At 46.2% G+C, this 11,000-nt stretch overlaps 1 protein-coding gene across 2 annotated transcripts in view; it reads left to right on the top strand.

Moving 5' to 3' along the window:
- Fam20b (FAM20B glycosaminoglycan xylosylkinase) overlaps window positions 1–10,194 on the top strand; it is a 36,507-nt gene extending 26,313 nt beyond the window's left edge. For both annotated transcript variants that reach the window (XM_021159601.2, XM_021159592.2), the window contains exons 6-9: window positions 1,661–1,832; window positions 4,732–4,923; window positions 6,004–6,063; window positions 9,600–10,194. In XM_021159601.2, coding sequence (XP_021015260.1) covers window positions 1,661–1,832; window positions 4,732–4,923; window positions 6,004–6,063; window positions 9,600–9,831 — 656 coding nt within the window. In that variant the 3' untranslated portion in view covers window positions 9,832–10,194. The remainder of the gene's footprint in view (window positions 1–1,660; window positions 1,833–4,731; window positions 4,924–6,003; window positions 6,064–9,599) is intronic.
- The last annotated feature ends 806 nt before the right edge of the window (window positions 10,195–11,000 follow it).

Below are 11,000 nucleotides of genomic sequence, written 5' to 3'. Positions count from 1 at the left end.
GAGGCCAGCCTGGTCTACAAAGTGAGCTCCAGGACAGCCAGGGCTATACAGAGAAACCCTGTCTCGAAAAACCAAAAAAAAAAAAAAAAAAAAGAGGAAAGAGAGAGCCGTTTACTTGTTTGTTTGTTTGTTTGTTTGTTTGGCTGGTTGTTTTTTGTTTTTTTGTTTTGTTTTTGTCTTAAGATGGGGCCTCTCTCTATAGCCCTGGCTGTCTTGGTATTCCCTATGTAGACCAAGCTGGGTTTGAACTCACAGAAGATCCTCTGTTTACCCCAAGTGCTGGGATCAAAAGTGTGCACAACCAGGCTGGAGAGATGGCTCAGTGGTTAAGAGCACTGACTGCCCTCCCAGAGGTCCTGAGTTCAGTTCCCAGCAACCACATGGCACTTGAATACCATCTATGCTGGGATCTGATGCCCTTTTTTGACATTCAGGTATATATACAGACAGAGCACTTACTCATCTAAACAAGGAGAGGTGCTTTGCCTTGCTGAAAGGGGACTTAGTATCAAATGTAAAAGGCCTCAGCCTCTCAGGTGTGGGCATGATGTGCACTGTTAGTGGTGGTTTTACAGACAAGTGCTCTACAACTATATTAATGTCTAATTACTTCCATGCTCCTACTCTACCCCACCAAGGATGGGGATTGACTCTAGAGCCTCATACAAAGCTCTACCACTGGGCATCACGTCCCAGGCAGAACTCTATAAACACTCCATTCCTTATCAAACTTTAATCCCCAGTTTTAGCACATTGATCATTTGTGTTTGAGTCGGCTATTATGATAGTTGTGAAATAGTAGTTTATAATTCTGCCATTGCTTTATAGACTTCTTGGTAGGCATTCTGTTTAGAGGAGAACTCTCGTCACATGCATTTCTTTATTCATAGCACGATGAACTCATGACTTAAGTGTCTGCAATTTCTTACTATTATTTTTCATGTTGATACTCTTTTTTTTTTCTTTTTTTTTTTTCAAGACAGGGTTTCTCTGTGTAGCCCTGGGCTGTCCTGGAGCTCACTTTGTAGTCCAGGCTGGCCTCGAACTCAGAAATCCGCCTGCCTCTGCCCCCCAAATGCTGGGATTAAAGGCGTGCGCCACCACGCCCAGCGATTCATGTTGATACTCTTAACTCCACAGATATGACCAGTTGGTCACGCTGGCGGAGACAGGCGCAGTAAGTGAACAGACTGCCACTGGTTTCTCATCAGTGAGAAAGCAGTCCATTACCCTCAGTCTGCTCACTCACTGCGCGCGCCTGTCTCCGCCAGCGTGCCCAACCTCAGTATATGTCTGCACTCTTGCCTCTGGGTACTTTGACCAAAAACTGAGCTCTGACAGAGACCAGGAAGACATTGCTTTCCTTTAATTATTGCGAGTTGAGAGCAAGACTGTGATGATAGTTGACTTCTGGGAGAGAGGCTGGGTCAGAGGGAGACACAGGAAGATTTGCTCTCTAGTAGATAGCTTTCCATTCATTGGGGATTTTTTTTTTACACTTTGTTTTTGTCACCTACATAGGAAAATACATGTGTGAAATGGACTAACATCAGGATTCTAATTTTCATGGTGCCTTTTTATTTAGCTGTCAAATCTTGTTTGAGGGAGAATTTGGATTCTTAATTTTCTTAAGTATATCTGGCTCATTTTTACCCTGCAGGGAACAATACTTGTTTCTATGGGAAGTGCTACTACTGCCGAGAAACAGAGCCAGCGTGTGCTGACGGTGACATGATGGAGGGCTCTGTCACACTTTGGCTTCCAGATGTGTGGCCTCTGCAGAAACATCGACATCCCTGGGGCAGGACCTACCGAGAAGGCAAACTGGCCAGGTAAAAGCTCCTGTGAGCCGTGATTTAAGTCTTTCCAGTCTTCCCTCAATAGGAGCCAGCCACCTGACCAAGAGTTAAAAGACTTGTGGATCAAGGGCAGACCTACTGGGCAGGGCCCTGTTTTCAGCAGTGGTGGTTTGTCAGCCATCTTTTATCACTTAAAGAGAGGAGAGATTGAGCTGGGCAGCAGTGGTGCTCGCCTTTAATCCCAGCACTCAGGTGATAGAAACAGGCAGAGCTCTGAGTTTGAGACCTGCCTGGCTTTCCGAGTGAGTTCTAGGACAGCTACAGATACACAGAGAAACCCTGTCTTGAAAAAACAAAAAGAGCGGGGAGAGATAAATTTTGGCTACATTACTTTGGGCTTCTAGTGGCACAGAGCATCGCTGCAGAAGCCTGTGATGGCAGGGCCTGCTTATCTTGTTGCTGCCAGAAAGCAAAGGCAGAAAGAAAGGACCAGAGACAAGCTGACTAGTCAGGCACTCCCGGGAATATCCCCTTTATCCTCTTCCAGGCACATTCCCAGTGACTAAACTTCTGTCATACGCTAAAGGTCTAATAGCTTCTGAAAGTCCACAGGCTGAACCAGGGCCTTTAGTGGGCAGTTAGACTATAAACCATAGGGGCCTGGGGAGATAGCTCAGGGGTTAAGAGCCCCTGCTGATCTTGCAACGGACCTGAATTTGATTTGCAGCTCTCACATTTGGGGCTCACAACTTGTAACTTCAGCTTCAGGAATCCAACAGCCTTTTCGGGCCTCCACCAGCAACTGTATGCATGTAGTGCACCCAGACACACACACATACAGATATGCAGGCATGCACAACACACACACAAATAAAAATAAATATTTTTTGTTGCTTTTAAATATAAGCTATAGCATTTGCTGCTAGTCTCTATAGGCTCATGTCTGCCTAATGCATTTGGTTCCCTCCTCTAAGAGTTCCCAAGTCTTAACTGTACCAACATTGCCGAGAAGCCTGCATCTAAAGTCTCCGAGACATAAGGCAAACCTTAAGGCTGTGAGCCCTACAAAAATTAAAAAGGTAAACAAAAAAAAAACCAACCAAACAAAAGCCTGAGTTGTATGCTTATAAGATACGATGGCACTGGAAAAGCACTCTCAGTCCAAAGACTAGAAACGCCCAGGATTGGACAAAAACAAGAACAGTCATTAGCTCCTCCAGCTCAGGCCCGGAGATAGACACTGGGTAAAGGTGCCTGCCACACAAGCCTCAGCCACAGGACTTCTGTCGCCAGAGCCTATATATAAGGAGGAGAGAGAAGCAGCTCTATAGACTTGTCCTTGACATCCACACGTGTGCCATGCCACTCACACACTCCCTACATATGTACGTGTACACACAGTAATGATAAGTTATTAAAAATAATCTAGGTGGCTGGAGTGGTATTCCTGGATTTAGTTCCCAGCACCTACACGGCTGCTCACAACTTCAGTTCCAGGGAATCTGACGCCCTCACACAGACATACATGCAGGCAAAACACCAATGCACATAAAATAAAATAAATTATTTAAAAAAAAAATCTTCTAGCTCCATGTCCAGAATTGAGGGATCACATTGGTGCAGTGTGAGCTACTGAAAGCTCAGCCAGCCCTGTCCCTGTGGGTGAAGCCCACAGAGCTGCTGCTGTCTGGAGATAGTTTTGCTTGTTGCCCATGGCTTTACTCAGTGGGTGAGTGCTCCACATTGCCGGTGTCTCAGGCTTGTGGGATGTCAATTGTAGCTTCAGATTTACTCTCACAGCACCGTGCAGAACACTCGTGGGCTGCTGGCAGGACCCCTGTCTGTAGCGGCAGAACCCCTGTCTGTAGCGGCAGAAGCCCTGTGGAATCTCAGTGGCAGTGGCTCTGCAGCTTTCGTTACATATGCCTGCTTCATTCACATCCCGTGCATGATGCCCAGGTCTGGCACCATCTGGAGCTTATCCGGGCCCTCTTGGACCACAGTGGCCTCTTGAGTGTGTTGATGGTTGGACACAGAAGTTTAGCCTGAGGTGGGCTGGATCTTGCAGGTTCCTAAGACGCCTCAAGGTATCTTTCCTACCATCCTAGTGTAAAGCACTTGGCGCTAGTCTCTTCAGCAGCGCTACCCCTCTCAGCTTGAGCCTTACGTGTGCTTCTTTCCTGGTTCAACCACAAGCTTTTCAGATCTTTTTGCTCTGCATTTTGCTTCCACTTCTCACAGTAAACATGGCTAAAAGCAGTCAGTACTCCCCACACTGCTGCCTTAAATTACTTCTACCATAGAAGCCAGTCCACAAAGTCTCAGGATATGTACAAAACATAGAGTGTATGTAACATGATTAGTCTCCTGTCTGTTTCCCAGTGGAGTCCCTGTTCCCATCCCAGACCTGTCAGCATAGCGTTTTGCTCTCTAGCTTGCCAGCCTCTGAGCCCCCAGATCCTCCCAGCAATCTGTGCTTCCAGCACACTCTAAATTCCTTAGCTTCTCTAAACTCTTCTCATTTTGCAAACCAAACCCAAAGGCCCTTGAACCTCTCACTTCAAGGATGGTCCCTGCGGTGTTTGAGACCAACTTTGTGCATAGCTTTCTGTCTCTAACAAAGTAGCTAATACTTTAAGTGAAGAAAGAGTCTATGGCTCAGAGTTTCTGAAGTTTCAGCCCAGCTCTGTCTGCTCGGTTGCTTTGGGGTTTATGGTAAGACAAAATCAAGGCAACACATGTATGCTGTGGAGGAAAACAGCAAGAGGAAAGGGCAAGACACTCATATCCACCTACGGTTGCTCCCAAAGCTCGTCTTCCTGCCTCAAGGCCCCACCTCCTAACATCGTAGTCTGGCAGCCAAACTTGACACATGGCCCTTGCTTAGGTGTGGTTGGCACTCAGTGACCCTTACGATGCTCCTTGCCTGCAGGTGGGAATATGATGAGAGCTACTGCGATGCTGTGAAGAAAACATCCCCCTATGACTCAGGCCCACGTCTCCTGGACATCATTGACACGGCTGTTTTTGATTACTTGATTGGCAATGCTGATCGCCATCACTACGAGAGCTTTCAAGATGATGAAGGCGCGAGCATGCTTATTCTTCTTGATAATGCCAAAAGGTACTGAGCAACAAGCTTTTGTCAGTGTCTGTGTAAAGAGGGGCATTCTCTAGGGCACTGTGCCAGTCAGCTTTCAGACACAAATACTGACATAATCAACCCATAGCAGTGAAATGCTTATTTCAGCTTGGTTTCAGAAGCGTGTTGGCTTTATTGCTCCTGGGCCTGTGTTGAAGCAGAATCATCACGGCTGGGAACACATTGAGAGCAAAGCTACTGGTCCTGTGGCATCTGGGAAGTAGAGAGGCCAGGTCCCAAAATCTCCATCAAGAGTGCACACCAGTGATCTAACTTCTCTCTGCTGGCCCCCTCCTCCTGAAGGCTTCTTCACCTCTCAGTGGAGCTTCAGGCTGGCCTCTAATGCCTTAGCAGATGAGCCTGGGACTGGGTTGGGAAGACCTGGGATCAAACTAGCCTGGACTTAACCTCCCAAGCCTCACCTCTTACAGCCTTGCGTTGGAGATGAAATAGCAACAAGACCTGTAAGCAGCACAAGTAGTGAGACTGCTGCTTTCACTGCTCTGACCCTGGGGCATAGTGACTTTTCAGTCATTGAGGAGATGGTAATCAGATTGCCACAGCAACCATTCCTTCCCTAACAATACCATTTTTATATCATCCTGGCCTCTGAAAGCCCCGGGCAGTTTTCTAGTTTGAAGCTGCTGGCAGGCTTGCTGGCTGGAAGGTTTTAGTGATTCTGGAAGTAACAGCCACCTGCCTCTCAGGACTCTAGCAGGGAGAGCCTGGGTTTCCCTCCAGACCTTTGGAGGCTTTGCAGGGTTAGGATTTGTGTCTTCCTCTCTGGACTGAGACCTCACGGTGTAGCCCCACAGTTAGGCTCCAGCGTCTTGCAGCATCTCGGCAGGAAAGGGTTCTTGTTACATGAGTTTCTGTTCAGGCTGTTAATGATCCTATGTCTCATTAGTCATGCCTCGCTTATTTTTAATTTAGATGATTTGAGCTGTTGGAGCATGGAATTATCTAGGCTCACAGTTGGTTTTTTATAGATTATGCTCTTGCTTTGTTACTGAGAAGGGAGCAAACACTTGCACCTAATTCCTGTCTTAATTTAATTTTCAGCTTTGGAAACCCCTCGCTGGATGAGAGAAGCATTCTTGCCCCTCTCTATCAGTGTTGCATGTAAGTTATGTACAGCGTGTGTCTGCCTGCATTTCCTCCTTCAGGTTCAGTACATTTGCAGCAGTTTTCTTGACCTTAAAACGTCCCCATTGCATTTCCTGCTTCTGCAGCCCAGAGCCCCTATGAACCCTGACAGGGGTGAGGGAAACACAGATGCAGGCCACCCAAGACTCAGAATTCGTTTTGAATTTTGCATCAGTAAGTTTGTAGTATCTATAATAATATCTATAATAATATGTGTTTGTTTCGCTTATTATCTCTAGCACCTACTAAAAACAGTCTAGCTGGGCTTTAACAAACTCAGCACCTAGGAGACAAAAGCAGATAGAGTTCTGTGAGTTTGAGGCCACCCTGGTCTACATAGTGAATTCTGGGATGGCCAGGACTACATAGTGAGACAATCTCCACACACACACAAAAAACGATTTTTTTGTTAATCTGTATTCTCCATTGCTACATCGGGTTTACCTTGGGGTTTCAAGTTGAATGTTTTAGCTTGAAATTATCTAAACCAAAAATACCTTTCTCTAAGCATTTAATACCTGATTTAAATATATTAGAGAATAAAGGAATTGAGAGTAAATCAAGAAAATGAGTTCGGTGCTAACTCCGGAAAATCTTGGAGGAGAACCGGGTTCGGCCTCAGGCAGGTTCGGCCTCAGGCAGGTCAAACTGGGTTCGGGTTCTGCCTCAGTGGCACATCAAAGGAGAGGGATGAGAAGCAGCACAGCAGGTGGCTCTGCTTAAGCAGAGATGGTCACAGCCAGCCTTGCTAGGCTGGAAGGAGGTAACACTGAGAAGGCTTAGGAGGAGGCGTTCTTGAAGGAGTTCTGACCATTTTAGAGAAGTATATACTAAAGAGTCAAGTTGGTGCTGAGTCAATTAAGTGGCAGCTCTGTCACACTGGAGAAGCTCTGGTGCTCTGGGCGTTCATAGTACAATTTAGAATAAAAACGTGTTGTCCATCTCTTCTGTGCTGGACACAGTTAATCATCCTTATTTTAAGTAGCTGTAAAACAGGACTTCTCACAAAGTCAGACGCAGCCGGGCGTGGTGGCGCACACCTTTAATCCCAGCACTTGGGAGGCAGAGGCAGGTGGATTTCTGAGTTCGAGGCCAGCCTGGTCTACAGAGTGAGTTCCAGGACAGCCAGGGCTACACAGAGAAGCCCTGTCTCCAAACAAACAAACAAACAAAAACAACAACAACAACAAAACCAAAAAACAAACACAAAGTCAGACGCTTCTGCCTGCCCGGTGACATTCTGTCTGGCTAATCCTATACCCACCAAGAGGGACAGAGTTCTTTGAGACAATAATTCTCTTTGGTTGGTCACTTAGTCTGTTTCATTCTGCTATAACAGAAAGTCACAAACTGAGACCTTTCCCTTACATTTATTTATTTTATTATTAGGAAGTTTGTGTACTTCTTGAGGTATGGGCTTGTGTACTGCAGTACATGAGTGGAGTCAGAGGACAGCTTAGTCACTTGATTCTTCCTGTCCACCTTTACATGGCTCCAAGATCAAACTCCAGTCACCAGGCTTATGGGACAAGTGCCTTTACCTATTAAGCCATCTTACCAAATTCAGAACAGAAATGCTAGACGCTGAGAGGCTCCAGATCAAAACACTGGCATCCTGAAGGAGCGCGCTTACTGGGTACACATGGCAGGAGACCGGAGAGCGTCAGCTCCACTGAGCCCTCGTTAATCTGTTACGTCCTTAGAGCCTCAGCTCTTAATACCGTTACAGTGGCAGCTGAATTCCTACATCCGTTTTACCAGTGATAAATACCTAGTCCATAGCAAGTGGTTAGTGAAGTAACTAAAGAAAATAGATAATCTCTTTAAAATTTTTAAAGTGTGGGCTGGTGAGATGGCTCAGATGTTAAGAGCACTGACTGCTCTTCTTGGGGTCATGAGTTCAAATCCCAGCAACCACATGGTGGCTCACAACCATCTGTAATGAGAAACAAATATAAAAACCTATGGGCTGGAGCACTCAGGAGGAGGAGCGGGGGAGGGGAGGGGCCAGAGCAAGAGGGAGAAGGGAAGGGGGAAGAAAAACATTAAAGAAATTTTCTAAGTGTGTGTATGTGTGTGGGCGTGTGCCTGCCTCCCTGCCTGCCTGCCTGCCTGTCTGTCTGTCTGTCTGTGGGACTCTATGCTCCTGAGTGCAGTGCTTACAGAAGCCAGAAGAGGGCATTCAGAGTGAGTTCTGAGAACTGAACTCAGGTCCTCTCCAAGACCAACAGATGCTCTTCTGTGCCGAGCCATCCCCATCCCCGTCCCCATCCCCATCCCCAAGAAAGTAGTTTCTGTGTTTTGGTTGGTTGGTTAGTTTTTGTTGTTCTTCCTCTCTCTCTCTCTCTCTCTCTCTCTCTCTTGCCTTCTTGCTTTCTTGCTTTCTTTTGGTTTGGAGTGTGTGGGGGTGGGGGTAGGGGTGGAGGAGTTTTGGGACAAGGTTTCTCTGTGTAGTCCAGTCTGACCTGGTCTGACCTGGAACTTGCTTAGTAGTCAACGATCTGCCTGCGTCTGCCTCTCAAGTGCTGGGATTAAAGGTGTGTGCTATCATTAATCAGCAAAAAATAGATATTCTTTTTTTTTTTTTTTTCCGAGACAGGGTTTCTCTGTGTAGCCTTGGCTGTCCTGGAACTCACTCTGTAGACCAGGCTGACCTCGAACTCAGAAATCCGCCTGCCTCTGCCTCCTGAGTGCTGGGATTAAAGGCATGCGCCACCACGCCCAACAACAACAACAACAACAAAATAGATATTCTTTAAGTAATTTTTTCTTTTATTAATGGTAGAATTTTTAAAGTTCAGAAACATTTAAGTAATGAAGTTAGAGTCCCCTTAATACCTAAGGGTAACTGTTAACACAGTGCACCTCACTCTAACCCTGTAGTCTCAGCACTATAGTTACACACTGTAGTTTCCCCAGGGCAAGGAGTAAAAGAGTCTTTCTATCTTCCTCAAGTCTAACATAGTATCATGGGCTTTTCTTTGTGCCACTCAATTTCAAACCTTTTTAATGGCTGCGTGGTATTTCCTGAAAGCTTAGGCATAATTTGAAGTATCTCTCAGTTGTTAGACATTTAGATCGGCTTGGTTTTTCTCTCACTGTTAGGAATATGTATAAATTTTCATGTATATATCTAATTACACCCTCCTCCCCCAATTTACACCATGGCAGTCCAGCTTGCTTCTAATATACAGGCAAGTCTGAAATAGAGGCGATTCAAAGAAACAGACAAGGGCTGGCGAGATGGCTCAGCAGGTAAGAGCACTGACTGCTCTTCCAAAAGTCCTGAATTCAATTCCCACAACCACATGGTGGCTCACAACCATCCGTAACGAGATCTGGCGCCCTCTTCTGGAGTGTCTGAAGATAGCTACAGTGTACTTACATATAATAAATAAGTAAATCTTTAAAAAAAAAAAAGAAAAGAAAAGAAACAGACAAACGAAAACCTTTCATACCATGAATTGGATATTAAGATGTTATGTAATTTCTTTTAAAACTTTTTCTTCCAGCATTCGGGTTTCAACCTGGAATAGACTGAATTATCTAAAGAATGGAGTACTAAAGTCTGCCTTAAAATCTGCCATGGCCCACGACCCCATCTCCCCCGTGCTCTCTGATCCACACTTGGACACTGTGGACCAGCGGCTTCTGAATGTCTTGGCCACCATCAAGCAGTGTACTGATCAGTTTGGGACGGATACTGTGCTGGTAGAAGACAGGATGCCACTCTCCCACTTGTAATTCTCAACGCAAAACAAGTGGAACTGATTTTACAAAGATAGAGAAACAGCACAATCAATTCTGAATGGCATGCGATGGTCTGCAGGTGGCCACAGTGGGTGCTGGTGGCAGAAGATGGTGGCGGCCCTGGGAGTGCTCGGTGTTTTCTGCAGTGCAAGCTACGGACCACAGTTCAGCTGGCTCACCTCTCAGGCGGCCAGCAGCAGCTCTGCTGTCTTTATTCCCACACCAGAGGGTGAGCAGGTGTGACATTGGCTAAGGAAGTGTTTCCTGAGTGTGCGTCTCGGGTGACCCTTGCTGTCTTTTCTCTACACCCATGGATTCTCTGAAAACACTTTATAGCCCCTTGTGTCTTAAAAAAAACAAAAACAGAAGCCAGAACTAGTCAGATTGAAACCATACTGTTCCTCCCGAGCGGCGTCAGACAGGACAGCAGTCTGCACCAGGGACCGTGTTTAAGGGAGATTGGAGGAAGGGGAAGGGCGGGAAGGTCTTGAGACTCTGAGCTATTGGGTGGCATGGATTTGACATCTCAGGGAAGAGAAGAGGGAGGGACTCACTATAGAACCAGGAAGATAATTGACTTAGTGAAAGGCAGCTTCCCCTCTGTTTAGGTTCTTAGATATGTCCAGAGCAAATTAGTCATCCCCGGGTTGTGTTCATATTAACCACAATCATCTCTAGAGGAAATACTATGACAACCCAGGCATGATCCTCTATGGACACTAACTTACCCCATGTCCACCTTTGCCCAAAACCAAACTGAAACTGTGCTCTCTGCCACCCGCCCCCCAAACTTTTGTTCTTTTTCTCTCTTTGTTTATTTTGAGGTAGACCATAGACCCTAGCCCAGGCTGATCTGGAACTTACTGTATAGCCCAGGCTTTGAACTGGCCTTAGCCTTCCACACGCTAGGATTATAGGTATGAACCAACATGCCCAGTTCTGTCTTCTAACGTGAATTCATACCCTGTGAGGTAAATGGCCTGTAATGGTGCTGTTCCTAGGAGAGTGGTGACCTTGTCTGTGCCGGTGACTGTACCCTGCTGGTAACAGAGTGAAAGCTTTTAAGCCTCTGAGCCTTGAAACTGGGGAGATCACCACAGAGAGCCTTAATATTTTGGTTCATGTCAAATCCAAATTCAGCCTCGTTTGGAGTGCTGAACCTG

The sequence above is a fragment of the Mus caroli genome, chromosome 1, assembly GCF_900094665.2.
Source record: "Mus caroli chromosome 1, CAROLI_EIJ_v1.1, whole genome shotgun sequence".
Taxonomy (NCBI): Eukaryota; Metazoa; Chordata; class Mammalia; order Rodentia; family Muridae; genus Mus; species Mus caroli.
The sequence above is the reverse complement of the archived record's forward strand: the minus strand, read 5'-3'. Positions and strand labels throughout refer to the sequence as shown.